At 49.9% G+C, this 27,927-nt stretch overlaps 10 protein-coding genes across 10 annotated transcripts; 4 read left to right on the forward strand and 6 right to left on the reverse strand.

The window, feature by feature from the left end:
* Positions 1 to 88: 88 nt before the first annotated feature.
* PV06_01326 (uncharacterized protein) lies at positions 89 to 2,157 on the forward strand. Its single transcript, XM_016401923.1, has 2 exons — positions 89 to 1,348; positions 1,407 to 2,157. The coding sequence occupies exons 1-2, from the start codon at positions 620 to 622 to the stop codon at positions 1,965 to 1,967; spliced, it is 1,290 nt and encodes a 429-aa protein (XP_016268976.1). The 5' UTR covers positions 89 to 619; the 3' UTR covers positions 1,968 to 2,157.
* Positions 2,158 to 3,756: 1,599 nt separating this feature from the next.
* On the reverse strand, positions 3,757 to 6,423 carry PV06_01327 (uncharacterized protein). The gene is made up of 3 exons (XM_016401924.1): positions 6,092 to 6,423; positions 4,489 to 6,018; positions 3,757 to 4,428 (listed from the first exon to the last, which is right to left on the reverse strand). The coding sequence occupies exons 2-3, from the start codon at positions 5,694 to 5,696 to the stop codon at positions 4,116 to 4,118; spliced, it is 1,521 nt and encodes a 506-aa protein (XP_016268977.1). The 5' UTR covers positions 5,697 to 6,018; positions 6,092 to 6,423; the 3' UTR covers positions 3,757 to 4,115.
* Positions 6,424 to 6,916: 493 nt separating this feature from the next.
* Positions 6,917 to 8,828, forward strand: PV06_01328 (uncharacterized protein). The gene has a single exon (XM_016401925.1). It carries the CDS (start codon positions 7,181 to 7,183, stop codon positions 8,552 to 8,554), a length of 1,374 nt encoding a protein of 457 aa, XP_016268978.1. The 5' UTR covers positions 6,917 to 7,180; the 3' UTR covers positions 8,555 to 8,828.
* Positions 8,829 to 9,027: 199 nt separating this feature from the next.
* Positions 9,028 to 12,023, forward strand: PV06_01329 (uncharacterized protein). The gene is made up of 2 exons (XM_016401926.1): positions 9,028 to 9,420; positions 9,467 to 12,023. Exons 1-2 carry the CDS (start codon positions 9,392 to 9,394, stop codon positions 11,634 to 11,636), a joined length of 2,199 nt encoding a protein of 732 aa, XP_016268979.1. The 5' UTR covers positions 9,028 to 9,391; the 3' UTR covers positions 11,637 to 12,023.
* PV06_01330 (uncharacterized protein) lies at positions 11,817 to 12,895 on the reverse strand. The gene is made up of 2 exons (XM_016401927.1): positions 12,531 to 12,895; positions 11,817 to 12,469 (listed from the first exon to the last, which is right to left on the reverse strand). The coding sequence occupies exons 1-2, from the start codon at positions 12,716 to 12,718 to the stop codon at positions 12,031 to 12,033; spliced, it is 627 nt and encodes a 208-aa protein (XP_016268980.1). The 5' UTR covers positions 12,719 to 12,895; the 3' UTR covers positions 11,817 to 12,030.
* A 426-nt stretch (positions 12,896 to 13,321) lies between these two features.
* PV06_01331 (uncharacterized protein) lies at positions 13,322 to 17,808 on the forward strand. The gene has a single exon (XM_016401928.1). It carries the CDS (start codon positions 13,495 to 13,497, stop codon positions 17,578 to 17,580), a length of 4,086 nt encoding a protein of 1,361 aa, XP_016268981.1. The 5' UTR covers positions 13,322 to 13,494; the 3' UTR covers positions 17,581 to 17,808.
* Positions 17,809 to 19,289: 1,481 nt separating this feature from the next.
* On the reverse strand, positions 19,290 to 21,524 carry PV06_01332 (uncharacterized protein). The gene is made up of 6 exons (XM_016401929.1): positions 21,371 to 21,524; positions 21,274 to 21,298; positions 21,159 to 21,218; positions 21,060 to 21,087; positions 20,653 to 20,998; positions 19,290 to 20,584 (listed from the first exon to the last, which is right to left on the reverse strand). The coding sequence occupies exons 1-6, from the start codon at positions 21,414 to 21,416 to the stop codon at positions 19,686 to 19,688; spliced, it is 1,404 nt and encodes a 467-aa protein (XP_016268982.1). The 5' UTR covers positions 21,417 to 21,524; the 3' UTR covers positions 19,290 to 19,685.
* Positions 21,525 to 21,697: 173 nt separating this feature from the next.
* Positions 21,698 to 23,965, reverse strand: PV06_01333 (uncharacterized protein). The gene is made up of 5 exons (XM_016401930.1): positions 23,738 to 23,965; positions 23,446 to 23,673; positions 22,875 to 23,360; positions 21,996 to 22,825; positions 21,698 to 21,939 (listed from the first exon to the last, which is right to left on the reverse strand). The coding sequence occupies exons 1-5, from the start codon at positions 23,832 to 23,834 to the stop codon at positions 21,823 to 21,825; spliced, it is 1,758 nt and encodes a 585-aa protein (XP_016268983.1). The 5' UTR covers positions 23,835 to 23,965; the 3' UTR covers positions 21,698 to 21,822.
* A 480-nt stretch (positions 23,966 to 24,445) lies between these two features.
* On the reverse strand, positions 24,446 to 25,240 carry PV06_01334 (uncharacterized protein). The gene is made up of 2 exons (XM_016401931.1): positions 24,953 to 25,240; positions 24,446 to 24,891 (listed from the first exon to the last, which is right to left on the reverse strand). Exons 1-2 carry the CDS (start codon positions 24,967 to 24,969, stop codon positions 24,582 to 24,584), a joined length of 327 nt encoding a protein of 108 aa, XP_016268984.1. The 5' UTR covers positions 24,970 to 25,240; the 3' UTR covers positions 24,446 to 24,581.
* Positions 25,241 to 26,627: 1,387 nt separating this feature from the next.
* PV06_01335 (uncharacterized protein) lies at positions 26,628 to 27,901 on the reverse strand. Its single transcript, XM_016401932.1, has 2 exons — positions 27,415 to 27,901; positions 26,628 to 27,360 (listed from the first exon to the last, which is right to left on the reverse strand). The coding sequence occupies exons 1-2, from the start codon at positions 27,661 to 27,663 to the stop codon at positions 26,704 to 26,706; spliced, it is 906 nt and encodes a 301-aa protein (XP_016268985.1). The 5' UTR covers positions 27,664 to 27,901; the 3' UTR covers positions 26,628 to 26,703.
* Positions 27,902 to 27,927: the final 26 nt, after the last annotated feature.

Genomic DNA, 27,927 nt, shown 5'->3' on the forward strand with positions numbered 1-27,927 from the left:
CTCAATCAAAGGCTTTTGTGTTGTTCTACTGTGGAATACGTGAGGTAATTGGGATGATTGAAAGATAAGAGCTGCCCAATTCGAAGTACGGAGAATTGCCTCGAGTTCAGTAGCATCCTGCATGGAGCCTCAGCTTCAGCCTGACGCCGGCCAACACTCAGTATGTCGTCCTGTAGACACGATGTTCCTCATGCAATTCTTCCCGACGATTTTACGTTCGAATGCATGCAAAACCCATTGGTGTGTTTATTGCTTTGATTCGGCATAGTGGTAATCTCATCATCAAATACTCAGAATGCACGATTTCTACCATAATAGACTACTCAACGATCCCACCAAATTCCAGCCTCGTTCTGGCAATCGGTGTGTTGAGATCATCCTATCAAAAGTAAACAGTACCCGTCGACTGAAGTAAGTGCATACTGAATCCTCCTAGACTAACGTCTGCTCTTTACTAAACGAGCGGGAGCTTGAGGAGCCTGCCATACGGGACTGGGTATGCCGTGATCATGTCAATATCACGTACCCAGATGGTCGCGGGCCACGACAGCCACACCTCAGACTTTTGATTGGGAGCCCTGAGCAACACCAAGGCGACGCAGAGATCTTGCCGCTCCCCATGTCAAGAGATACCTTTGAGGCAGTCAGAATTGCATGGGGCTTTCCAAAGGAGCTTCTCCGAATGATGCTGAGTAGCCTCCCGATTGCTGATGACTTTAAAGCAACAGACGTGAGAGGGAGTCTAGTTACTGGAGTAATGATTCGAAGTGCAAGATCTCGCGATTGGAATTTCTGTCTAGCTCTTGCTTACAATGAGAAGACCGGGTTGCTCCATGGTATCTTGAATGGGATGCAGGCTGACGAGATTGAATTGCTTCTTGATTGTATTCAAAGATCTGGGAGGGATATTCTGGATTCAATGTTGCTTCCTATCTTCCTCCTCGAGCTGAAGGTACATTATTTTGCAGTGCTGCTTGAGAAGCGCGCAAGGGGAATCGAAGAAATTGAATACATGACTGGAATGAGGCACGGCTTCTCTTCCAACCCAAGGCGCAACATGAGCATGGTCAAGGATACCGAACGAGAACGTATGCTTAAAGAGCTGGACTTCGATCAGATTACCCAGAAATTGACGGGACTCACCGGGACATTGAGCTTTTGTGAAATGACATTCAGCTCGAGCTTGAGAGCTTTGAACAAAGTTGATGCTATCAGGTCGAGGCTTACTCCCCAGCGAGAAACCCGAGAAGAGGTCGACACTCGTGTTTCATATTTGAGGGAGCTGTTGATCGGCTCTCAAGCCCTGGGTGGTGTTCTCTTAGACCGCACAAAGGCTCAGGTCCAGACGGTAATACACTGTGGTTGACTTGTTAGAATATCGATCAGAGGTTAACTTCTCGGGACAGGTGTACAGCCTCATAGGTCAGAAAGACAACAGATTGAACATCGACACAGCTGCAGCGTCTCGGAAAATCGCCGAGATCAGCCTAGGTCAAAACACCGCAATGAAAGACATGGCTGAAGATTCGAGGAATGTTGCAATATTGACCCAGAAGGATAGCACCAACATGCGTATCATCGCGGTAGTGACCCTCCTGTTCCTCCCCGGAACATTCATGGCAACCTTTTTCTCTGCCGGCTTTTTCAACTTCTTTGCCGAGAAGCAACAAAGGGGTCAAGTTGTTTCCGAATGGATATGGCTTTACTTTGTCCTTACTGGAGGCACGACAATTGTTGTCTTTGTATGCTGGATCTGGTACTCGAAGAGACAGAGCCAGGAAATCCTCAGAATCATCAAAAGCGCATCCTCTGCAGGCACTGAAGCCGCCCAACTCAATTTTGATTCGACGAGTCCACATCACCTGTCGCTTCCAGTTCAGCAAGACGATCGATCTATGTCGATAGTACCAGGGGGAGGAGGAGCACCTGTTGCCCGAGTCATCAGCTCGCGGAAAACGTTTACCTAAACATATCGGTGACAAGGATCCGCAGTTAGAGTGATATAACTCGAGATCGTGGGAATGTTCTAGTTTCAGGTATCACAAACCATGCTGAATATTTACAAATCCATAGCAATATGCAAGCATCTCTATCAGAAGAGGTCTCGCTCGGATTGAACAAGTCATCATTATAGACTTCTCGGAGGATATGAGATTTGGTGTGGCGGACTATATGGGCTCTCAACAACAAAGAGCGAAGTTATGGTTCACACAAAGCTACAGGCTGCATGCGATTTATGCTAGGATCTAAGTATGAGTAGGGCGCTGAGGAGCTCGAGTACCTTGATGTTTCTTTGAGGCAGTGGCACCTACAGTGCTTTACTGAGAGTCTAGCACTAAGAAACTAGAGCTGTTGGCCACTGCCAGGATACTCAAAGGGCTCCCTTGATGGTTCTTTGTTACTAGGATTGCAACCCCTTCCTCAGAGAACACTTTTGATAATCCTCCCGTCTTTCTATCTCCTTCCATCGGATCCTAGACAACCAATCGACAAGCCCCACATTTCCACCTGATATCATGCTTATCGACATTTCGAAATATCAAAGGTCATACATTAGAGAAGAGCATATTCCAGTGGTCTGGCATCCATTATTCCTTCCCCATCCTCTTTAGTCACGATCCTTGTTTTCATGCAAAGGAGCCGGCTGACAGAGAACGTTCATCACGTAGGCTCTCGAAGCGGAAATCGTCTTATTACCTCGCAAAGAGCCTTACAGAAGTGTCATCATTACCACTCCCTCTTTTGTGAAGCCGAAAACAAAGAAGGAAAGAGTTGCAGCAAGGGAAAAGCCATACAAGCCACATGCCTCAGTCAGACGCTCTGAGAGGATTGCACAGACAACGCCAGTGAAGAAGCAAGATCCTTCTGGAGGATTGGTGCAGCAAGAAATATTACTTACTGATCCTCCACCAGAAATCAGAATGCACGTCCATGAATCTTTCACAAGCTACACAACGGAATATGATGAGCAAGACCAGGAAAGCATTCGGTGCACAAGGAGGCCTCTGACCTTGTTCTCACGTCAAGTCAACGCTGAATGGACACCTCTCTTCTTCAGTACGGCCACCATCCTTTTCAAAGCAGATCGCACTTCCAGTGTTGGATATCATGAATCAACAGATAGCGATGCAAGAGGAGGAGAGCGGACTCGAATCCAAGCGAGTATCTCGAGATACATCCGACTCCCTCTTCAACACTGTTCTTGTCAAGAAGTTGGAATACGAGCATGAGCTCTCTCAATCCTGCAGAAGACGACACTACCTTTTCCAACAAACACATATCGCTGATGACAGGCCTCATACGATTATCACATGCAATAAAACGCATGAAGCTGTCCTTGCCCAATCTAACTACGCTTAGTTACATTGCAAGATTAAACAAGCGGATGTATATTTGCTGCATGACTCCGGCACTGAACGGACATGTTGATAATGATGAAGAGTTCAGACGCATAGACCTTCACAGTCGACACCAGGTCTTAGCCCAGAGATTCCTTGGGCACAAGTAGGCCTTGCTCAGGCTGTACCGGTATTCAAAACAGTCACGCAGAAGATCCTGTTCTTGATGAGCCTGAGCTGAGTACGCGAGATACTGTCGACCCGAAGGCCCCTGACTGACGCAAGCCTCGCTGATCGGTATCACGTGACAGTAGCCTCGCCTGATCGAAAAGTGCACTTTGCCCTTCCCAAGTCGATCGGTCCACTAGACCGACCGCGATGACATTCTTTGGGGGCGTAACTCATAATTGACGGTGAGAAAGGGTTGTTTAGACATTGCATTAGCACCAAGGGCTACGTAAGGTGCGCTTGGAGGTAACTACGTACGAGGTATCATTCTGTTCGCTGATCGATTTGAACGAGGGAGTTCTCGCCTATGTGACACACACAACGCCACATGCATGTGATCCATACACCGGGGGAGATAATCGCCGCTAAAAACAAGAGGAGCGAGAGATCATACCCTGAGCCTTGGAACACCCCCGCACCTAATCAACCTTGACAAATACTCCGTAGGGTGTCCCGGCAGCAGTAATCTCGCCTTTTGAGGCCTACCACATAGGGGGACCCAGCTGGCAGATGGCACGTCGATAGGGTCGTGACCATTTGTCTTGGCCCTCAGTGCTTTTCGGCCATCATACCTTCGGGGCCAACGATTGCACTCGCAGGTGCCACGTCGGCAACCGTCTCGTCGCTGAATTTCAAATCCTCCTCGATATCGGTGGTGTCCTTGACCTTGATCCAGATGACGGGAGCGGCAATGAGGAGAGAGCCGGCCAACAGACCCCAGTTGGTGGCGAATTGGGCCATGAATGAAACATAGTTGGCATCGAGTTGTGGTGAGATGGCACCACCGGCGGATTGAATGCCCTTGTAGAAGCCGGCAAAATTGGCGAGCTTCCGGCCGTTGTTGGTCAGGGATCCCATGAGCCTAGACAAAGACACTGTTAGTTGATTCAAGGCGGCAACTGGGGGGTTAGATGACGCTTACCAGTATGCGGTGGTTTGCCACACGGAGTCGTACATGCCGTAGAAGATGAACAAGAACATTGGGCCAATGTAGCCCGAGTCAGTCCAATCAAGCTTGACATAATCGGGGGCAGTTGTTTCCGCACGGTTGTAGGTCTTCTGGAAATCGTAGCCACCACCCCAGATGACAAAGGTGAGGACGAAGAGGACGACCATGACACCTCTGGCGCGAGTCCTGCGGCTGAAACGGGTACTGTCGAGGGCAAAGCCAAAGATGAACGATCCGACAATCTGGAAGAAATAGTACAAGACGCTATTGAGGGCGCGAGTGCGGATGTTGAACTTTGGCAGATTGACATCTTGGAAATGGTAGGTATAGAACCAGTTGCTGGCGAAGAACAGCGGAAAGAGGAAAATAATGTACCAGTCGCTGAACAGGGTTTGCCAGAGACCGAGGAGTTCCGACTTCCAGGTGGGGTTCTTCATCATGATGACTCGAGAGCCGTCAGATCGCTCGACAAGCTTTGGGTCGCAGAGGAAGCCTGACAGAATGAAACCAGCTACCATCAGTACTATGAAGGCAATGTAGGTTCCATCCGCGACTTTATTGCTCTTGTTGTGGATGCTCTGACCCAGTGGGATCAAGCCGCCGATCACAGCTCCAAGGTTGAAGATACCCCAGAAGACGGCAATATATCTGCCCTTCGACTTCTCCGGAGGGTACGACAGCATGACGGAGCCTTGGGCAGTCCAGAGCAGACCAGCACAGACACCGAGAACTGCACCAGAAAAGATGAGGAAACCCGCATTTTGAGTATGGTTGTAGCAGAGGATCGCAGAAATGTAGAGACAGTACCCGAAACCTCCGATACCAAGGGTCAGACGAAGACCGATGGTGTTGGCAATGGTGCCCGCGAAAAAGCCGACGACAGAGAAGGTTGCATAGACAGCAGTGTTGGCATTGTTGATATCGTGCGCACTCACTTGGCCAGCCGCCCCCAAGCCGTTGACTGCGTTGTACATGCCGGGACACAGGAAACAGACCAGGGCAATAAACACGATCTGGAACTGCGGTGTCGCGTATGCAGGTATAGTGACCGGGCCGATCTTGAAAGTACGGTACATCCAAGCTTTGCCATGCGGTCTTGCTTCAGCACCCATGATCTCAGGTGCCGGAGTATCCGAGCCAGCACTCGTTGTTGCCATCTTCTCACTTGTGGGTTCAGACATTCTTCAGTAAGATAGAGGAGGAAGGTAGAGCAAATCTCAATTGCGGATGGTGAGGTAAAAGAGATCGCAGGCGTTGCGCCTTGACAAATAGACTTTCAGAAGGAGGTTGCTGTAAAGCGGAGTAGGGTTGCGGGATGTGAGACCACCTGGGGCAGAAACCTGTGGAGCCTGGTGTTGGTCTTCACCTTCAGAGTGTCGCGTGCGTTGGGAACGGAGAAGTCTCGAGGACGAAAGAGGGTCAAGGAAGATGGATATAGAAGTAGTCAATTGTCGAGAGTGACAACAGGTCAACGACACGGTGATAGTGAGCTAGGTTGCTGCGCTAAACAACCCTCACCATGAGTATCAGCAGACTGTCTGAGATGGAAAGATAGAAGAGTGACATTGTAGCATACCGACGCAGACACAGGAGCATCTGATAGAGCGAAGGCACTCAAGATAGTGGCCAACGGGCAGCCCCTAGTTGGTCCCCGAAAGGCGTGGTTCGTCGTTGCACGGCAAACGTACTCCAGACTCGTGGAGGTGGTGTTGATTCCAAGTGTCGATTAGAGAGGCTCGTTCAATCATTCAGGCTTAGCCGACGGCGACAGGGTATCATTCTGGTAAAAGCCATCCGGAGATTGATATGGCTCGCAAACCGTAAGCCTGACGGTGGAGTGCGAGAGATAGAACAAAGTCCTAGGGTGGTGAATAACTCGATCACCTGTGAGTGGCTTGCGGAGACAAGGGTGGTGTTGAGAGACCGGGGATAAGTACGTACTTGGTACCTAGGTCCATGTGTGTATGATTGCCCCTAGTCCTTTTCTGGAAGAACGGAGCACGTGACTCTCCCTCTCGATAAGAATGTTGCATCCTTCTCCGCCTTGACGTTACATACACCCTTGTGCTTTTTGGATTGCAACTCTCCAGAACAACGTTTCATCCATTACTCTCGTCGTTGCATCTTGTGTCGCTCCCTTTGGTCTTGCTCGTCGTTCATCTTCGGCGACGAGTCTCGGCCTTCGCTTCGTGTAGGGCTGAATCAACAGCTACATGACTACGAGAAATTCATCTCGTCTCTCTCGACCGCAAACTACTTGACCAAGTTGATACTACCAGGACATGTCGCCGTCGCGGCTGAACGTGCCCAAGCACTGCAACATGAGAGGCTTAGGGCTCGTGCCAATGCTGATTGCTGTACCACCTATCCTGCCAAAGCCGGTGAATTTTCTGAGGAACCACTCATCTCATTCTTTTTGCGCTCTATTCCGTCGTCTGCCGTTTCCAGATCCAAAGGGCCAGTAGAATTTGCTAATATCGTCTTATGCACTCACGGGGCTATGACGTGACACGCTCCTTGACACACTCTTATTCATCGCAGTCTGCCTTTCTTCACTTGACTTTTCTCATTCTTGTAGGGTACTCCTACAGGCAATCATTGCTCATCCATTACCTTATACACATTCTCACACACTTGTCCGCAGGCGTCAGTAGCAGATCTCAACATGGCGACCTCGAATCCGCGTGTTATCAAGTTTACGAATGGCTACCTCCTCAAGGACGGTCAGTTGGTCTCGGAAGATCTCTGGGTGTCATCGGAGACAGGCCGCATCATGAGCCCACAGACAGCATTCTATTCCTCGCGACTAACGGCAGACAAAGTTGTCGATCTACAAGGCAAGATCCTCGCTCCAGGCTTCATTGACGTTCAAATCAATGGCTCCCACAATTTCGACTTCTCCACCCCCAGTCCTGAATTTGCCTCCAGCTTCGCGCACACCCGGAGACAAATGATCAAGAGCGGATTGACGTCCTTCGTGCCGACCGTTATCAGTACCCGACCACAAGCCTACCGTGCCGTTCTACCGCATCTTGGTCCATCGGGGAAAGCCAGGGACTTTAGTGAAGGTTCGGAAAGTTTGGGAGCTCACATTGAAGGTCCGTTCTTGTCACCACTTCGTAATGGAATTCACAATCCGGAAGTGCTGCGGGAGGCCAACTCGTGGGCTGACGTGGAGGAATGTTATGGCTCATCCAATCTACAAAATGTCCGATATATCACTGCTGCTCCTGAAAGAGGGCAGATGATGTCCCTGATCCCGGACTTTGTCTCTCAAGGCATCGTATTCTCGGTCGGCCATTCTAACGCAACCTTCGAACAAGCACAGAATGCTGTCGCCGCTGGAGCATCAATGGTCACCCATCTTTTCAACGCTATGCGGCCCTTTGGACACCGGGATCCTGGCATCTTCGGTTTGCTTGGACAGTCGGCCCCTTCCACCCCTGTTTCGTCGCCAAAACACAGTCGGCAGGCTAGTATATCACCTTCGCCCGAAGGTTCACCTCGATCGTCGAGACGGTCAACACCTCGGTCTAGTCTCAGCATAAGCACATCAGTTGCGGATTTAGACGATGAAGCACGGTATAGACAACCATTCTTTGGCTTGATCGCCGATGGAATCCACCTATCAGCTCAAGCACTGAAGATTGCTTATTCCGCACATCCTGCAGGTGCGATCCTTGTCACCGACGCGCAGAAATTTGCTGGTTGCCCGGATGGTGCCTATGAGTGGCGCGGAGAAGATCGCTTTGTCAAGGAAGGAAAGCTACTGAAGCTCGAGAGCAATGGACGAATTGCTGGAAGTGTTGTTGACCTAATAGACTGCGTCAACAATTTCAAGCGCTTCACAGGATGTGGCACGGCCAAAGCACTGGAATGTGTTACGAGCACTCCTGCCAAGATGCTGGGGAAAGACGTAGAAGCGTCCAAGGGAAAGCTGGAGTCTGGAATGGATGCTGACTTGGTCGTTCTCGACGAGAAACTAGATGGGGAATTATCTGTACAGCAGGTTTGGAAGTTTGGAGTTCAAGTTGCTTGATATCGTCTTTGGTTATTGGCAAAGGTGCATTCAGCTGGGAGTTATCAAGGTGTCAAGAGTCTTCGGTCTGGCTTGTTGCAAACGACGATATGCCCTTGGGAATCTATCTGGGTTGATATATTTCTTTTCATCGGAATTTGGGCTAGGACGATATTGCGTCGAGAATCTTGAATTACCTTTTAGAATTGGTTGGAAATTCGTCCTGAACACTCTTGAAAATGAGTATGATGTATAACAGCACCCTTCAGAAATGGATTCATTCACTGTCTTGCGATTACGTCTTCATGTGTCGTCTGTGATCTCTTTACCGAGCTTGCAACCGGCAAAAGCGGCCTGTCGTCCAGCGTCCCTAATCCTCCCGAAATTCCTCGCGCACGGCCAACCACAGTCTCTCAAACGGTCTCCGTGTATAATTCGTGATCGCAGCCTTGCTCTAGATCGTGAACTATCATCTCATATGTCCTTACCCTGAACAGGAGGCTTCAACAATATGCCTCAAATCGTCATCGAAATATAGCACTCATTTCAATGGCACAACGGATGAAGGGCGACCATCGTGGCGCGGGGTTTCCGTGCTCCCGGCTTTGGCCAGACAGAATCAGGTCTAGCCTCATCCTCGCATTCTCTGCGCCCCGCGTCGATTTGTTGAGGACAACGAAGCTCGATCAGGCGGGAGGCGAAACTTGAGGCAAAGCTTCACCGCATCTCCGCCGACTCTTCCTCAGAACCATCACTCATATCCATCGCGTTCGATTCATGCTACAAAGTCACTGTAGTTGCCATACTTGATCTCGAAAGTGCTGTGGTCCGTGTTCTACGACGCGACCAGCCACAGCTATGACGGTCAGGAAGCTGTACACTCCGGAGTAAGCTGATTTAAATCATCTCAGTGGGCATCAACTGACTTGGTAGGGTTCTCTTGAGCGCTCCCAGGAGATCCGCAGCTGTCCCGAGTCCAGACGGGAAGCTGGCCTTGTACACACAATCGACATATTCATTTGAGAGCCACTCGAGAACAAATGAAATATGTGTCCTAGATCTCACAACAGCACAATCTGTCTGCATCAGCAAGGATCCCAAAGCCAGCGAACCTCGATGGACCGGGACTGGCCATGAAGTTGTCTGGCTTAAGGAATGCGACAACGGAAACACCTGCTTCGTCATCACTGATGCCACTTTGCCCGGAAAGTGCTATACTGCAGGCACAGTGCCTGGCCCACTTTCTAGTCTCAAGCTATATGTCATCGAACCAGGCAAGGTGGCCGTTGCTGTTGCCGGCAAAGCAAACCCAGATGGTAGCCTGCACAACCCCAAAGATGTCCAGAAACCTCGCAGCTCGGCCCGTGTGTATGATTCACTCTTCGTCAGGCATTGGGACACGTATATTACCGAACAACGCAACAGCATTTTCACGGCCTTGTTGCAGAAGTCCCAACCAGTCGTGACATCACGTCAAGGTCGATACAACGTTCTTGGATTCAAGAACGCTTTGCAGGGCTCAAAGCTCGAATCTCCGATCCCGACCTTTGGCGGCATCGATCATTTCGACATAGGCCCAACAGGTCTGGTCTTTGTAGCAAAAGATCCAGAGCTCAACCCTGCTACCCACACGAAATGCCAGTGTTATTTCCTTCCCAGAACAGATTTAATGGACATGAGTCCCCCCAAATTCCGCAGAATTCGCGTTCCCGGACTGAACGGCGCCGCGACATCGCCAGTCTTCTCACCGTCTGGCGAATCTCTCGCATTTCTCAAGATGAGTGTTGATGGATATGAAAGTGACAAGAATCGAATAGTTTTCGTGCATGGCCTTTCTGGTGACCACGAATTTTCGGCCACCGAACTCATGCACACCTCCGACGGCAAAGGTGGATGGGACCGCTCACCCTCGTCCCTCAAATGGAGCGTTGATGGCAAGACCCTACTTATGGAAGCCGAAGACAATGGCTGTGGTTGCCTGTTCGCATTAGATGTGGAGCTCCAAGCACCAGGCCCAAGCTGGCGACCTCGCCAAATCACTCAATCAGGCTACATTATCGATTTCGCCCCTCTTTCGGCCGATTCTTCCCTCTATCTCGTCTCGTCCAACAGTCTCGTCGATAACAGCACATACAGCATTGTTGATACGTCCGGAGAGCGTGCGACCACAATCATAAGCTCCATCTCGAACGGTGGCGCACGCTTTGGCTTGTCTCCTGACCAGGTCTCGTCGATCTGGTGGAAGGGTGCCAATTCTCATCCAGTACACGCCTGGATGATGCGCCCGTCATTCTTCCGCGCCGACCACAAGTACCCCCTGGCATATCTTATCCATGGAGGCCCTCAGGGAGCCTGGAATGACCAGTGGTCTACACGTTGGAACCCTGCCGTGTTCGCGGAGCAAGGATATATCGTCGTCTGTCCGAATCCTACTGGATCTACAGGCTACGGCCAAGCCTTCACGGATGCGATTCGTAACGAATGGGGTGGATTACCTTACGAGGATCTTGTCAAGGGGTTTGAATACATCGAATCGGAACTCGACTTCGTGGATACGTCACGTGCTGTAGCTCTGGGCGCATCGTACGGCGGCTTCATGATGAACTGGTTCCAAGGGCATGACCTCGGTCGGAAGTTCAAAGCGCTGGTGTGTCACGATGGCGTCTTCAGCATGACTGGACAGCTGGCCAGCGAAGAACAGTATTTCCCAATTCACGACCTGGGCGGTCCTGTGTGGGAACGACAAGAAATATACGACAAGTGGGACCCAAGCCGGTTCACGAAGAATTGGAGCACGCCGATGCTAGTGATCCATAACGAGTTGGACTACCGGCTCACCATCTCAGAAGGACTGAGTGCCTTCAATGTGCTCCAAATGAGAGGCGTTGAGAGTCGGTTCTTGAGTTTCCCCGACGAGAACCACTGGGTGCTGAAGCCGGAGAACAGTCTTGTCTGGCACCTAGTCGTGATTAATTGGATCAATAAATTCGCGGGCTTGCCAAAGCTAGTCGATCGGGAAGGTCGTGATGGATCAATGTCTTCCAAGCAGAGTCAGCCACGGGGCCTTGTGAGGAGAATTGGTGCAACGCATCTTCAGCAGTGATAGCACGCATGATTGTAGGAACGCAGCAAGGTGTTGGTGTAATGGTGGCTGGTTATGTAGGCTTGACTTGAGCATCAGGCGAGTTGGATTTGGATTTAGCGTAGGCGAGGGAAGGCGTGAGGTCGGTGGAAGAAGTTCGGAAATCTGGCACTTCTCAAGGAAGCCTGCATAGTGTGAGAGCGGAACGAAGATCTCGGCTTTTATACATGGATTATCTATGATACAGAGTCATCTCTAGACTTGAAAGAACCTTCTCTTTCAGGAGGCTAGTAACTGGCTTCAAACCAGAAATTACAGTATTCTCCACTGTGAGGCGCTGGAGCAGTACTCTATCCGCCTCCCGGAGTCGTGAATGTGCTCTCATTGCATGTTGATACAACAAGGCTGTGTGACCTTAGTTATTGCCATGCTTACTAAAGCACTCTTCCCTGACCACCTCAGAGAGCACTTTGTTATCCAAGGGTTTACCCTCCAACGGTCCTCCGGGACGTAGGAGTTCTTTCATGACAGGTCCGGGCTTAAGTTCTCCCCCTTCTCCTCCTCCTCCTTTCTGACCTCCTCTTAATGACTCTACCGTGGCTCGTACGATGCTGCGCATCTCGCCCACGTCCATCATGGAGACAGTGCCCATGAGTTCATCGACGACCGCAATTTCCGAATCCAACTTCTCCAGGAACTCGGGTCGGTTTGCGTCGATGGCCTCCTTCTTAGCCGTCTCGCTCGACGAGCGCCGCTTTCGGAGCAGGGCCAGGATCTGCATGTCTGTTTTGATCGGCGTGGAGGAGCTGGCGGCTTGGTTGATCTCTGAGATTGTGCCGCGGATCACGGTTAGTCTGATACGATGATGGCATTAGTCACTGGACTTTGTCTGGCAAAGCAAACACGGATGAATACCTGGCTTGGTCCTTAGCCCGCATAGCAGCTTTCAAATCCTGTTTGAGTTTGGCCAGCAACGGGGAGCTCGGTGCTGCAGTGGTCGAGTTCCAGCGAAGACCGGAGGTGGTGTGACGATATAGACATCTTGAGCAGAGTGATCGTTCCACAGAAGACAGGACTGATCGAGAGGCGCTTAGGGACGACATGTCGGACAGCCGTTTTGTTGTATTGGGCGATCGAGAATATGTTGTAGAACTCTACCTTGATCCGAGAACTAAAAAGATGTTCTGCTGTGCACGACAATCAGATTTCCCCAGATCTCAGTTGGAGAACAATGTTCCTGGGACTAAACTTAATCCGGTTGAGAATCTTTTGGTGTCGACACTCAAGCAAGGGATACTATTGTTGTATAGAGCGTTTCTCACCATTTGCCACAAGCGAACCATACGATATGTCTAAGTAAGTTCATTGGACAGTATGTCCTGGACCCTTCATTTGCAAGAGCCTTAGTACTAAGGCACAGGATGGTGCCTTGACTGGAAAGACCGGTCTTGGGAGTACCACCAACTACCAACTTGGCAAGACTGAAGGTTTGTAGATCTTGGAGTATAGTAGACGTTCTGGAGCACGATCTAGCATACCTATAAGTCATTTAATATACCTATATCCCTCTTCAAGTCCATAGTATAGAACTACGAGGCTGGACAACGTGTAGCTGCTGATGTAATCATGGCTTGGCAAGGCTGCCCTTCAATGAGCGCGTCTGAAGCTGCTTTGCCGAGCGCAGGGAAACATTTATTCAAGACGAAGGGTAAACCATATTTCCATCATTAATTGGTACCAAGTCTCCTATCCTTTGGCAGTTTCCTTGAGTCTTGGACGGAACCCTCCTCTAAATTTTTGATCGCCGCCTCGTGCGGATCGCGACCATTAATGCATTTCCAATAATTTCAACTTTGCGGTCGACGCGACTTTGGCAACCATGGCCACGACGATACCACAAACACCAGCCCGGCCAGTACCTGGTGTATGGCCTCAAACCCCTGCCACAAGACCTGTGATACCTGCTCCCTCATTCCAGTCTCCAGGGACGCCGCTCTCCCGGCCCAGCATTACACCTCACGGCACCTCCACAAGTCTCGTAACCACAAGAGCCGCCGAAACTCCTGCCCAAAGTTCAATAAGGCAACCTGAATCTCTCGAGCCTCTCGAGAGGGCCGCACGCACGATAAACGAAGCCTTTGCGAGCGAATCGAGATTCCCAGAGGTTGAGAACTACTTGGCTCAGGGCTATTCTGCAGACTATGATATCCAAGGCTCGACGACATGGGCGCCGTTTCAAAAGGCTGGGGTATACAAAATCCCGGATGAGATATTTGAGCAGTACAACAATGCGCAACTGTCCACGAGTATGGGACTCTTTGCGGAATTGAGGTACGCCTGGACGACCATCGACAATGCACTTTACATGTGGGATTATACAGCGCCGAAGCCTGAATTGCTCGGATTTGAGGGACAACCGCATAGCATTCTCGCAGTCAAGCTGGTGAAGCCCCGAGCCGGTGTTTTCCTTCCCCATATTACACACGCTATCGTTTTGGCCACGACCTCGGAGATAATGCTGCTCGCCTTGGGAACCGACCCCAGCCCGGGCGCATCTGCAGGACTTTCGCTTTTCCAAACTGGAATGTCGACTTCGACAAAGGGCTTGGATGTCAGCGTCATTGCCGGTTCGGCGAAGACTGGAAGGATATTCTTTGGTGGCCGGTCGGAGAATGAGCTCTACGAGCTCTCTTACCAACAAGAAGATGGATGGTTTTCTAGCCGCTGTTCGAAAATCTGCCACACTGCAGGCGTCGGAAAGTCTTTGACTTGGACCTGGGACTCGCTGCGAGGAGGGGACAAAGAACACGTAGAGCAGATTGTTGTAGACGACAGTCGCGACATGCTCTATACTTTATCGTCTTTGTCCAATATCCGAGCATTCCATAGGGAGTCGGATGGTACATTACGAAAGGTGATTGACAAGCCTGCTGTGCAAATTTATGCCAATATAGGTCACATCATCAGTCAGAATGAGACCATCAATCCTCGCGTCCCGATTGTCGCAATATCAGCTATTCCAGCCTCCGAGGCATCGAGGTATCACCTTGTTGCCACAACTGCCACTGGATATCGGATTTACCTGAGTGCGACAAGTTCGGGATACTGGTCAGCGTCTGGAGCGATTGGGAGTATCACGATGCAAGCACAACATGTGAAGACCCCTCCTGTGACCAGCGCGCCTGGACTGTCGCTGGCTTCCGTGAGCACAGATCCTTCCAGCAGCGTGCATGTACCTATCAAGACTTTGACCATGACAAGACTTGCAGCGAGATATTCTCCTGGATATTTTTTTGGGTTCGTCGCCAGGGATGCCAATGCCCAGGTTGATCAGTTATTTGTATCCGCTCCCGATGCTGGTAGACTCATTCGGCCGGCTGAAGCTGGTCAGCCTGGGCGCTCTACCGAGACTGCGATTTGGTTGTCCCTAGGCAGCCGTGCAGAAGATATCGGACTCGTGGTCCCGTATTCACCTCCAATATCTAATCCTGCCGGTTACGGCAATGACTTGGCTGTTCAGTTTGATAAGCCCACCCCTGAGGTGGCTGTTCTCACGAATACCGGCGTTCACATCATCAAGCGGCGACGACTGGTGGACATTTTTGCTGCAGTCAGCCGACAGGGAGGTTCTGAAGGTTTCCAAAACGAGGTCAACAATTTGATCAGAGCTTATGGTAGAACCGAGACCTTGGCAACAGCTCTCGCCGTCGCTTGCGGTCAAGGTGTTGAAGTAACCAAAGACACATACTCTGCACGGATTAACGACCCTGAAGTACTGGAGTTGGCCCGAAAGACGTTCATTGAATATGGTGGCAAGCCTAGTATCAATCAGAATTCGATCACCGACAAATCAGTACCGCTGATTGATGCTGTACGACCGTCACCCCGACATGCAGCAACCGCCCTATACATCTCCCGAATACTGCGATCGACCTGGCGCAATGTGATTGCAGTTGAAGCTACCACTCCCACAGGGTATCAGATCAATCCCGCTGTACCGTTGAAGAAGCTGCGAGACGTGCAAGAGGCTTTGTCATCTCTGCAGAGGTTCTTCAAGACCAACAAAAGTTTCATCAAGGGTCTAAGCGGTCCAGATGACTTGTCCAATGCCAGTACCAAAGATGATGAGATTGCCCTCAAGGGAGAACACCGCGCTCTTCATTCCCTGGTCAAGTTCGCTTCTGATACCATTGAAGGCCTCTCCTTCGTCCTTGTTCTATTCGATGAGAAAGTTGCGGAACTCATTCCACTTTTGCCAGAATCCTCGAGGCCAGGAATGCTCAAGTTGACCTTTGAAGAACTCTTCACGACAAAGACCGGCTACGATTTGGCAAAGGAATTGGTCAAGGCCATTGTTAATCGCAATATTGCCAAAGGATCCAATGTCGAGACGATAGCCGAAGCTTTGAGGAGGAAGTGTGGCAGCTTTTGTAGCGCGGATGATGTTGTGATTTTCAAGGCCCAAGAACAACTTAAGAGAGCCAATGAGGCAGGAAGCAATGCCGAGTTCTCTCGCAATCTACTCAACGAAAGCTTGAAGTTGTTTGAGCAAGTGGCACACAGCCTTCCGATGGACTATCTGCAATCAGCTGTCAAGCAGTATACAGAATTGCAGTTCTACGCCGGTGCAATCCAATTAGCCTTACGGGTGGCGCATGAAAAGGACAAGGCGAATGAAGCATTGTCGTGGATGGTAGATGGCCGCCCAGACGCCGATAGCCGAAAACCGAAATTTGACCTGAGGACGCAATGCTATGATCTTATCCACGAGGTTGTCAGTGCGGTCGATCGGAGCACTGAACAAGGCCCGAATTTTGTGGACGGCAGGCCTACCCTTGCTGCCACAAGGAGGAATGAAGCGTATGATGTGATTGGCAGATCCAAAGACGAAGCGTTTTTGACCAATTTGTACGATTGGTACATTCAACAAGGCTGGTATGATCGGCTGCTAGCTACAGAATCGTCTTTCATCGTCACCTACCTTCAACGAAAATCGTCCGAGGACATCACGTATGCTGATCTTTTGTGGAAGTATTACGGGCAAACGAGTCAGTTCTCAGACGCCGCAAAGATTCAACTACAGCTCGCCAGAAGTCCTTTCCCGTTGACTCTCGAGAAGAGAATCGAGTATCTGAGCAGAGCAAAGGCCAATGCCTCGACGTATACACCTGGGGGGAATCGCAAAATCAAGCAGCAATTGCTTTTGGAAATTTCGGAATTGCTCGACATTGCCATCATCCAAGACGAAATATTGCAGCGGTTGCGCGATGACGACCGGTTGGCAGGAGAACGCAAGAAGGAGGTGCTGGATCGCGTGAATGGTGTGATCCTCGACATTACCAGTCTGTTCAACGACTTTGCAGACAATGCTGGATATTATGATATTTGCCTGCTGATTTATCAGGCGGCAGACCACCGTGACGCATCTCAGATCAAACAAACGTGGCAACAATTGTTCCAGGTGGTTCACGACAAGACTGTGGCCAAGGGAGAAATCCAACCCTTTGAGGCCATGGCCGAAACGGTTCGAAGCTTGGGGAGCAAGCTGCGAGTTTCCGAGACGACATTCCCGGTGGACACGCTTTTGTTGATTCTCGAAAAGTATTCGTTTGAACAACAACGGAACGTCGCTCCACCTCACTGGGTGGTTGATATTTTCCTGGATCTGGAGGTCGCACACGAAAGACTTTTTGAGGTGCTGGAGACGGTGTTCTTTACTGGAGATCCACCGTTCATGGGCACCAACCGGAGATACATCGCTTCTGATTTGGTGTACGTGGTTGGGAAATGGTTCCATGATTCCATGAGGGTGGGGTCCATCATTTTTGGCAGCGAAGCCGGTGCCGCTCGCGTGGCCGAGACCCTGCAGGTTGTTTTGCAACAAGGGAAATCTGCAGGTTTGGACGACGAGACTATACAAATCTGTCGTGCGGTGATTGAACAGGTTGGACAGGTTTTGGGATGAAAGGATGGAAGATGATGACGCGGCGGTCCTTTAGTTTTGCTTACCCAGAAACATACCTAGCATAACACAATCTACCTAGGTAGGCAGCAATACGAGGTTACTTTGGTACGTTTGGTACACTAGTTTTGATTTCTGGGTACAGGGATCTAGATGGCTAGGTATGAGAAAGCATGTGGCTCAACGATCTGTCCGTAAGGGGGAGGGGGGGAGAAGCAATCAACAAGTATGTACAGCGATGACACTAAATTTGATTTCGTATATATAAAAACGTGAAGACGTGAGGAAGCACCTGAAGTATACTTAGCTAATTTGTAGGTAATCTACTCTGTATGCGCACAACTTGAAAAATGTTCAAAACATACCACGAGTCTACCACGGTGCGTGCCTATTGGTTTTTGTTTATCTCGATCAGGTTCTTTGTTCTATTTACCCGAGGTTTTTGAACCCAAACCACCATTTAGTCACCCCTACGAAGTACTAAATTAGGGGGGGTTTCACCACGACGACGCGTTCATAAATAACCATTCTCATCTTGTTTTTCGATATCATTTTGATTTCGTCTTGATTGCTTCCTCCTCTCTCTCCGTCGGGTACTACCCCGAATGCGGTCGTATCCTGTCTTTCCGATCCTTGCGCGAGTATTCAGATAATCGGAAAAGGGTCAACTCACTATCCATAGACCACTTCAATCTGTTCAATTCATCCATCATGGCACCACCACCGCAACACCTCCGTCGTCCTCGTCGTCCACTATCGTCGAGGAAATTGGACATGTTGTACCTGGTCTTTTTCACCATTCATATTCCAATCATGCTCTGTAAGTCGTTTACCCTGAGACCTTTGATTAGAGATGCACATTTCCTTCCCTCCCCTGGTCTTGCTTCTCCTCCATCGCATCTGACTACTCTCTTCTCACCCTCCCTACATCCCCCACCATCATTGTCAATTTCCACATATACCGCCGTAACCCATGTATCAAAATTCTAACGATATCAAAACAAAATATATAAAAAAACAGTGGTCGACCTAGGTCCCTTGTGGCCCACCAATTTACGTCCCAGACTTTCCTACACTCTCCACGAATACATGATCATGAAATACAATGATAAATTCTTTGCGAACCCACCGAGATGGTTCAATTGGTACATGTACATCGAGGCCTTGTACCATTTACCTCTTTCTCTCTGGATGTTACGGGCCATACCAAAAGGTCACTTTGTCTCTTGTGTTGCTTTCTTTCATTTCTTCCGTATTGTCTGATGACTGACATGTTCAAACGGAATCGCCGTTAGACCACAAACTGCTGGGCCTGAATCTTTTACTCTTCTCGGTCGAGACTGGTATAACCACACTCACATGTGTCGCCGATATCGGTTCTTGGAATGGTTACGTGACCTCACAAAGAAACCGACTATATCGATTATACGTTCCTTATTTGGTTTTGGGTATGTTTCTTTCTTGGGATTTTGACTCTCCAGGAACACTTGTACAAAAGTACACTGCTGACGTATTCTCTACTCAAATTTGTTTTAGCCATTTTTATCGGTGTTGATTCTTTTATTCGAGTCAAAAAACAAATCATTGCTGGTTCTGATGTTGGTGCTGTTACCGAGAAGAAGGAAAAGAACAAGACAACATAATAGGTGAAATGACACAAGTAACGTACCAGACGACAGTCAGCCTTCTATTTCTGGTAGAGGACTCGAAAAGGGTTGAGAATGAAGGGGGAAAAAAGGTAAACTGTAAGAAAGAGAGACCAAATACAGCACCAAAAAATGATGAATTGGTTCCAAAACGTGTATGAGAGTGTGATTTGACTATGACTGACCAATTGACCGACCGACCGACCGAGTATGACTTGAGTGACCAAGTATATGTGTTTGTCGTCTAAACCATCTCAAGATATCAACCACCTCATTTGACTCGAGATTGGCAGAACTGTATTGGACAAACTCCTTACGCCATGCAAGTGAGATTTCAAGGGTAGGACGGACTTGAACGAAGAAGGAATCTGCATCAACTGACAAGAGACATGGGGTACTTGTTTGATCTGGCAAAAGTCACATCCAATGTAAGATTCAACTTTACATTCTCTCTCACGTCTCTCACTCCTCTGCCAAGGTCTGGCCTTCTCTCAGTCCTTCCACCTTCAACTCCTCGCCCATCGCCCGACGGTAAATGTCCCGAACGTTCTCGGTGACGGTCTCGAAATGACTCGAAGCGTCGAAACTGTTGGAGATGAAGATCTGATCATTCACACCGCTCTCCAGAGGTTGGTACAAGGGGATCGGTGGACCCATGAACTTCTCTTCGATCCTACCCAGTCGCTCGAGGCCAGGTTGAAGTTCGAGGTGGTGGTTGGCGGACGTCTCCGCGATGGTGGAAACGATGGCGATGTAGTAACCCTTCGGGCAGACGTTGTGCGCCGACGACACCATGGCGATGTAGATGTCGTGTTTGCGACCGACCTGGGATTGAGGGATGATGAGCTGCAACGAGTCACTGTCGGCCGTCTTGTCGAGTGGGTGGTTGAGAATGCAAATGGCCTTGAGCAGATGACCGACGACCTGCACCTTGCCAGGGAAGTAAGATGGGTCACCCAAGATCATTTTCGTCTTGGTGCTGAACTTCATCCCTTCTCCTTCCTCGCCCCGCTCGCGCATCGTGGCCTGGATGCCGCTGACCTTGCTGCCGTCGTACTGAATCTCATCGATGGAGGTGTTGAGCATGTACGTTCCTCCGTAGATGGCGGAAAGACGGGCGAACCCCTGGGGAAGTTCACCGAGACCGTAGAGGGGGTAAATGTAAGGGGATTTGCCATATCGAGCCATCGAGTTGGCGTACAGTCGGATCCTCTCCACCGTCTCTTTGCCCATTCCCGGAGTGTCGATGTATTCATCCGTAGGGTAAAGGGCCATGGAATGACCGATAAAGTCTCGGGTCGTGGCTTCCAGACCAAACTTGTCGTAGACTTCTTTCATGGTGCATTTGTTGAGGTTGAGTCCTGCATCAGATATCTTTGCGTCAGCCAACGTTCCTCGTCACCACCTCTGTATGTCTCATCCTACGTACCATTATGTGTAGCAGGGTTGTTCTCTTCAAAAGCACCAACCCACTCCAAGAATTTCTTCGCCCTTCTCTTTTCAAACAGTCCCATCAAAGGAGAACTCAGCGCTTCGCCAGCGGTAGATGGGACCTTGGCCACAGTCGCCCTGGGCCCAGTTCCCTGCTGCACGAAGCTGCCTGCGATTTGTTTGAATTCGAGGTATCGAGTGACGTCGGTGGAAACGAGAATGTTGGTGAGTTCGCCATTGGCCATGAGGAGTTTGGGCACGAGGTCGACGTTCCAGTCGTTGATCCGACCGTATTTCTTCCATGGTTCCTGACCGTCTTGAAAGTTGCCATATTTCTTGAAAAGCTATGTATTCCCAATAGTGTCAGCCCGGGGTTTTAGGTCTTTGTGTTCTCCTCGCACTTACAGCCTCGATATTCACTGAAGCGGCCTCACTATTCGTAACTGTCAGTGTGTGCCCTATGGTCATCTCTACTCGTTCTTATAAAAGGCTGCGCTCTCGTACCCGCCATAATGATCGTTTCGATCGATGTGAAGGACCTTCTTGCCTTTGACAGACAAGACACTACAAAAAAGTCAGTATTTAACTGATCGCATACCAAAAAGTCTGGTCTACTTACCCGGATAGAACACACTCAGTCAGACCTAGTCATCAACCAACACAGTCAGTATGGAGGGGTAGGTGATGATTTGTTGATTTTTGGGGGCCATTCGTACCTGTGCCTAGAACAATGACATCGTATTCTGGAGCGATCTCATCCATGGTCGGTAATGTGAGATGGTGAAGATGAGAACAAAAATAATGATATGCAAGAGGGTAGAGAAGGGAAAACGCAGGACAAGTTCTGAACTCAGGGTCGGTGAAGCGCAGTGTTGTTGTCGCACTATCCCGTCGCAGGACTGGCGGTCTCTCCGCAGCCGAAGTGAGGTCATGAACCGCGTTTTATCTTCATGTGCTTCTCCGTAATGAAGAGCCCCTCAGCCTCGTTCAGCCTTGTCTGTCATGTAGAGGACTTGACAACGACAGCGTTATCACCAGCTAGTAATTGACGTAAGACGCTTAGCTTACAAGATAATCTACAGGGTTATACTATATGCTATCTGTATTGACGAGTCGAATAAGCCTTTTGGTAAAATCATGTTGACCATGTCTAAAAAGCAAAGTCACTTCAACCAGCCGTAACATTGCTCTTTGCAGCCTCCTGCTTCATACGTGCTCGCGCAATCTCCAACTGCTTCGACAACCTCCAGGGGTAATCAAAGGTGTCCATGAAAATTTCACAGAGCTGAAAAGATATTGTTAGCTTGGCCTTACGAGTCGTAAGAAGTGGAAGTAACGCACCTGGACCATTTCTCCACTCCCAAAGTCCTTGTCGTTCAAAACAGCTTCGAGATCCTCGACGGTCTTCGCAGCTCGGCTCTTGGCTTTGATACCCGTCTCCTCTCTCGCCCCGAAGAACTCGAGCATTTTCTGATGATCCCACAGCATACTGACATCATTGTAACCCTGCTCAGGACCGTGAATGGCCCTTTCAATGGCGTATCCGTTGTTGTTGATGACGAAGATGATCGGTTTGAAGCCATAGCGAAGATAAGTACCAATCTCCTGCACAGTCATTTGCATACTACCCTCACCGACGATGAGTACGACACGCCCGGGATACTTCATCTCTTTGGCAGCCACGAGTGCTCCCAGGCACGAGCCAACGGTGTATCCGATAGACGACCAGAAAATCTGTGTAATGTATCTGGCATTCGGGGGGAAGGTGGCATCAGGCATGCCGAACTGTGCGGTGCCAGATTCCGCCAAGACGATGTCATTGTCCTTGAGGAAACGGCCGAGTCTCTGCCAGACAAAGGATTGTTTCAGTTGTCCTGATTTAGAGTCGTTCAGGACTGGCGGCGGAACCTTCTGACCATTTTGTGGGCGAGGCAGATTGTACTTTTGCGGCTGTTTTTCCAATTCTGCAACTAGGCGCCGCAAGATAGGCAAGAAATGGTATCCATCATACTTTTCTCCTTTTATCTGCACGAAATCGTGCCCTAGACGCACTAGGTTCTCGTCTTTGATTTGTCTGGTGAAGCCGCCCGTATTCGAATCCGACAACAGTGGACCGAGATTGATAACCAAGTCGGACTTTTCGACCGCCTCCGCCACTCCAGGGAATGATGCTTTGAAGAAATTAATATGTTACGGTATTGAAAATGAGGTGATGCTCACCTTGACCATTGTACAATCCGTAATAGTATGAAGCTGTCTCGTCAATGACCCCCTTGGACAAAGGCGTTGAGAAACTGGGAAAATGGGTGATCTGGGCAAGTTTCTTGGTCAAATCGAGACCTCCATGCCTGATAGCAAGTACGTCTGCGAGGATAGAGGGATTCGATGCTGTGGCGACCGAAGAGAGGATCTTCTGGACAATCTGGTCTTCAGTTTTTGCGTCGGGGTTGCGGAGCGTCAGGTCTAGTGGTGTTTCTAGACGTTTGGCATCCAGTTGGACCGACACCACATCTGTAGGAACATAGATGTAGACTGGTAGCCGACTATGCATGCAGGAGACGATAACTCGATCGATGTCGTCCGCCATGGTATTGTCTTCCATCAGATATGCATGGTCTTTGCGGATAGGATCGGCCATCTTGATGTAGATTGCATGGTCCATGTTTGGTTCCATGGTGTGATGAAGCATGACTCGGGCCTTTTGCACTATTTTCGGTTGACAACCATATTAGTTCAAAGTCCACATATACCCCCGTTTGACACACGCGTCCGTGTCGAACGGTCGACTTACTGGCTCTCGCTGGCATGCCAACGATATGGATCATGCCTGCGTGTTCTGCATATGCTCCAGCAACACCGTTCATGGCCGATAGCTCTCCCACGGCATAGGTCGTAATCAACACGCCTGGTGCCCCCTTGATCCGCGTGTAACCATCAGCCGCGTAGGCACCGTTGAGTTCATTGCAACAACCAATCCATTTGAGACCGGGAACATTGTAAATCTCGTCGAGTAAAGTTACTATGGGCGAGTGTGGTCAATTGACTGTGCTTACGCTAGAATGGTCGTGGTCATGTGAACTTACGGTTGAAATCTCCTGGAACACCGAGGATGTGTTCAGTGCCCAGTTCTTTAATCCTCCTGAAGAGATACTGGCCCATTGGGACCGTCGAACCCGACATGCTTGCAAATGGTGATCTGGAGAGGAATATGGCGATCAAACGTCAAGGTCAATACACTCTAGTTGAAATAGTCACTTTGAACGAAAAGGAAACTGGAAAGGAACACTGGAATGTTGTTATGACCGAGGCACGTTCATGGCTGCGCTTATTCGCGGATCTGACTATGAGAGGCTGCGGGGGATGACATAAGCATGGGTCGGTAAGCCACACGCCCTAGAGCAACACCAGAACCCCATTAGATATTATGAAGGGCGGAGTGCTAGAGTTGACAATGTACGGATATAGTGGTGAGGAATATCATACGAATAGCACACCCCATCACTAGGCGAGCATCAGCACTGTCAACACCATTGGGATCGGCTGGCTTCGGAAGTGGCTACACCCAGTCAGAGTGCACAGTAGTCTTACACCGTACTCCGGATGTAATTCCACAACCGCGGCAATTCCCACTCTTCTCAGATATAAGCAGGGGCTGCGAAGCCTCATATGAGTTTCCATACTCGGTCTATCAAATATTTATCAATAGGGCCGGGCGAATTCATCCAGTTGGTCAGATTCCAGATTGACCGAAAGTGAGTGAAGGGCATGTGTCATTGGTAATTACTAGTATAATAACATTGCCCTGCAGGCTGTTTGCATCGAATGCGTCCCTGATCATGGAGCCCAGTAAGAGAAGACGCTGAGAAGCCGTTAACACCCATAGTGAGACCTTCTTTTCACCCACATCGTTGCCACGGCCTTGATCATTCACAAGATCCCAATGACAATGTCCCCGTTCAGCGAGGCTTGAACCCTCAAGTCCACCTCTAGATTCAACTTCACATGAATCTTCAAGCTGCCCGACACATTTTTCACCTCTTCCTTTGTGAGACCTCGAATGGCTCGTGGATTGTTTCGATTATCGAGAAGACCAGGTTGCATAGGTTGGAGGCCTTGCAGCGGAGCTTGTTTGGGCACGTTATTGACGACTCCCTCGTCGTGGTCGTCGTCGGAGTCAACATCAGCTCGATTCTGTCGGCCACCAGATGTAGTGTCGGAAATGCCGCTGTCCGACTTACTGAGCAGACAACGAAAGTGTCAGTAACCCATGTCCCCTGGGAGTGCTTGTGAAGACTTACTTATCCGCCATGATCATTGATGGATGTGTAAGAGCTCTCCACGCTAGAATCCGCCAAACATTCGAGAGTGCTGTAGACACCCGACAGCGGTATATGATTGCTGGACTTGATGCTGGCTAAAACAAGCAGGAGTCTTTGAGTCAGGAAAAGGTGCGTGATACCACAATTTGCTGAAGGTCAGGTCGCTGCAGTACAAGTATTCGTCTCTGGGGCAGGTCCCAGACTCTGAACTAATACTGCCAGTGTACTCGTAATCCGTTGTTTCTTGATCTGGTACATAAATCTCCGACTCTTTGGAATATTAGCGTTCTGAAGACTACCCAATACGCCATCATGGTGCTTATATTCTCCCCTTGTACCTTCCATCCTCGACTCTTCCTGACGTGTATGTTGCGTCACGAGGCTGATCATCCCTTGTCAGGCGGCGGGTCGCGCCTGTCGAGCAACGCCCCGACACCCGTCAAATGGGACCACAGTTTTGCCCTATGGAAGTGTTTGACACGGGTCCTCAAAGGCTATAGGACTCCGTTGGCCGCGTTGAGACATGTCCGCAGTACCTAGGTGACTTTTGACGTCTACTATATTGGGAACGCTGCAAGCAACAGCATTTCCGAAGGCGCTCATTTGGCGACTTGAACTCCGGAGCACCGAATATCGCCGCAGGATTTGCTCCACAATGTTAGATCAGGTCCAAAGATCTTCCCCCATTAGTAGGTAGAGACGGGAAGGTATGAATGTTTGTGGAGTTCAAGATACACAGCACTTGTCCGGATCAAGAAGAGGGTGAATGATTGTCATCGAGATCCACGCGGATCAATTCGACCTCAACCACATCCTTTCCATGACTCTTGTCTCCGAGACCATTATCATGCACGTCGAAATACAGAGCCCATCGATCCGGACTTTCCTCGACCGCCACGAAGCCTTCCCAATTCCGAAAAGTCAGACGTGGCTCCCCCTTTTTGCAGAGTTTGAGATCCATCGGCCCCGTGAGCTGAGATTGCGTGTCGGCGCGAGTTCCGTGCCTCAGTTCGAAGGTCGCATGGTCGATATATACCCAGTTCAAGAAGTTGTCGGTGTTGATGGTCGTCACCAGCCCGTCGTATTGTTTCTCCGGGAAAGGAAGAAAATAGCCAGTGAAGAGATGCTCTCCTGGGTTCTTTTGGTCGCTGAGAACCAAGCGTCCATCCTCGAGAACGACGGCTCTGTCTGCCAGCTGTTGCTGTCGTTTGGTGCTCATCCTAGCCGAGGGACGGACTGCGAGGTGACATTTCTGCCTTTTCATCTCTTGTTGGCCTTGATCTGATCTTTTCTGTGCTTGATCGGATAGTTGCATTGTTGATGTGGCCAGTAAGGGCGCCATGGCCGCTAAGGTGATGATTGAGAGCACCATCGTAGCTGTGTGATCTCCGTTAAGAAAGCAGGTAGCGTACATTCGGCTTCTGAACGAAAGTTGGCCTTGTGCTCTCCAGGTTGGTCAGGCGTATTGAATAAAGCTCGAGATTTCCGGACTGTAATAAATTAAAGGCTCTTGGATGGATCCCTAAGGCTGTGACAGGGGTTGGATACGGAGTATAGCCTTGATATCCACGGTTTCCTACGTCATTGCTGTCAATTCAAGTATTTCTCCCGATATCCTGAGAATGTTTCCGAAATCATTGAAACCATCAGTGAAGAAAACATCTTTGATTCTATCAGTCATTACTAGCTACGTGCTCCATGATCTCGCCATGTCTTTTACTACCTATTTCTCAAGGGAAGCTGATCCCACCATCCACTCCGAGCAGTTGTCCGGTAATGTAAGATGCACCAGGGCTTGCGATGAACAAGATAGACTCAGCCACCTCTTGCGCAGTACCCTCACGCTTGATGTGCTGGTTGTTTCGGAGCCTGGCCCCGATAGGAGAGCCTTCCATACTCAGGTCCGTCTTGATTGGACCCGGCGCAACGGTGTTGATTGTGATCCCCTTTGGTCCCAGTTCATCCGACAAAGCGACCGACAGAGCCGTCAAAGCTCCTTTCGAGGCGCCATATACTGGCAACATTCCAGAACCAAGTCTCGCAATAACACTGCCGACGTTGACGATACGTCCACCAGCCTTCATGTATGGCAGAGCGGCTTGGATCAACAAGAATGGACCACGGACGTTGACATGGAACACCGCGTCCCAGTCTTCGAGTCCCACGGAGGAGATACCTTCTCCATTGACCACTGCCGTTCCCGCGTTGTTCACAAGGATGTCAATGGTGTTGGTGTTGAAGGCCTTCAATGTCGCGTCGACGAGCACCTTGCCAAAGTTGGCGGCTCCAGCGTCGGCTTGGATGGCAACAGCCTTCACCCCCAGACTCTTGAGCTTGGCGACGGTCTCTTCCGCAGGTCCTGCAGAGCTGTTGTACTGAATAGCGACCTGGGAGTCTTGTCAGCTAGGCGACCTAGTGCACTGAGCGAGGATGGTACCTACATTAGCACCTTGTTCGGCGAATGCAATTGCGCTTGCGGCACCAATGCCGTTTGGCTTTCCGGCGCCGGTGACGATGGCGACCTTTCCCTTCAAAGACTGCGAGGCCATTGTGTCAGGTTGGATTGCTGGTGATAAATCTTCTGGTGTAGGTGCGGAACGATTTGTTTTATGTGAGTTTCCGATATGAAGGTATTTGAGAAACCTGTGGGATTGAGCTTGTTGCTGTTGTTGCTTTGATTGTTGGGACATTTGTTTGATGAAGAGTTTGATCGAAGAGCTGGAGGCATGGGCCCTTAATATACGTCGAACAGCTGCTGCTCGGCTTCATCCAAGGACCACGAGCTGACAAAAGCGCGCCGCTTTGACGCTACAAGACATCGTGCAACTGTTAACAAGAAATCTGCAAGGCTCTGGCATCATATCCACGGATGGAGCGAATGAAGTGCCCTGTCCTCCGGGCTTTGCGATGCTAAGTGACTGATCATGGAACCTACGGGGTGGTGTTGGCCTCCA

The sequence above is a fragment of the Exophiala oligosperma genome (assembly GCF_000835515.1).
Source record: "Exophiala oligosperma strain CBS 72588 unplaced genomic scaffold supercont1.1, whole genome shotgun sequence".
In the NCBI taxonomy this organism is placed as follows: Eukaryota; Fungi; Ascomycota; class Eurotiomycetes; order Chaetothyriales; family Herpotrichiellaceae; genus Exophiala; species Exophiala oligosperma.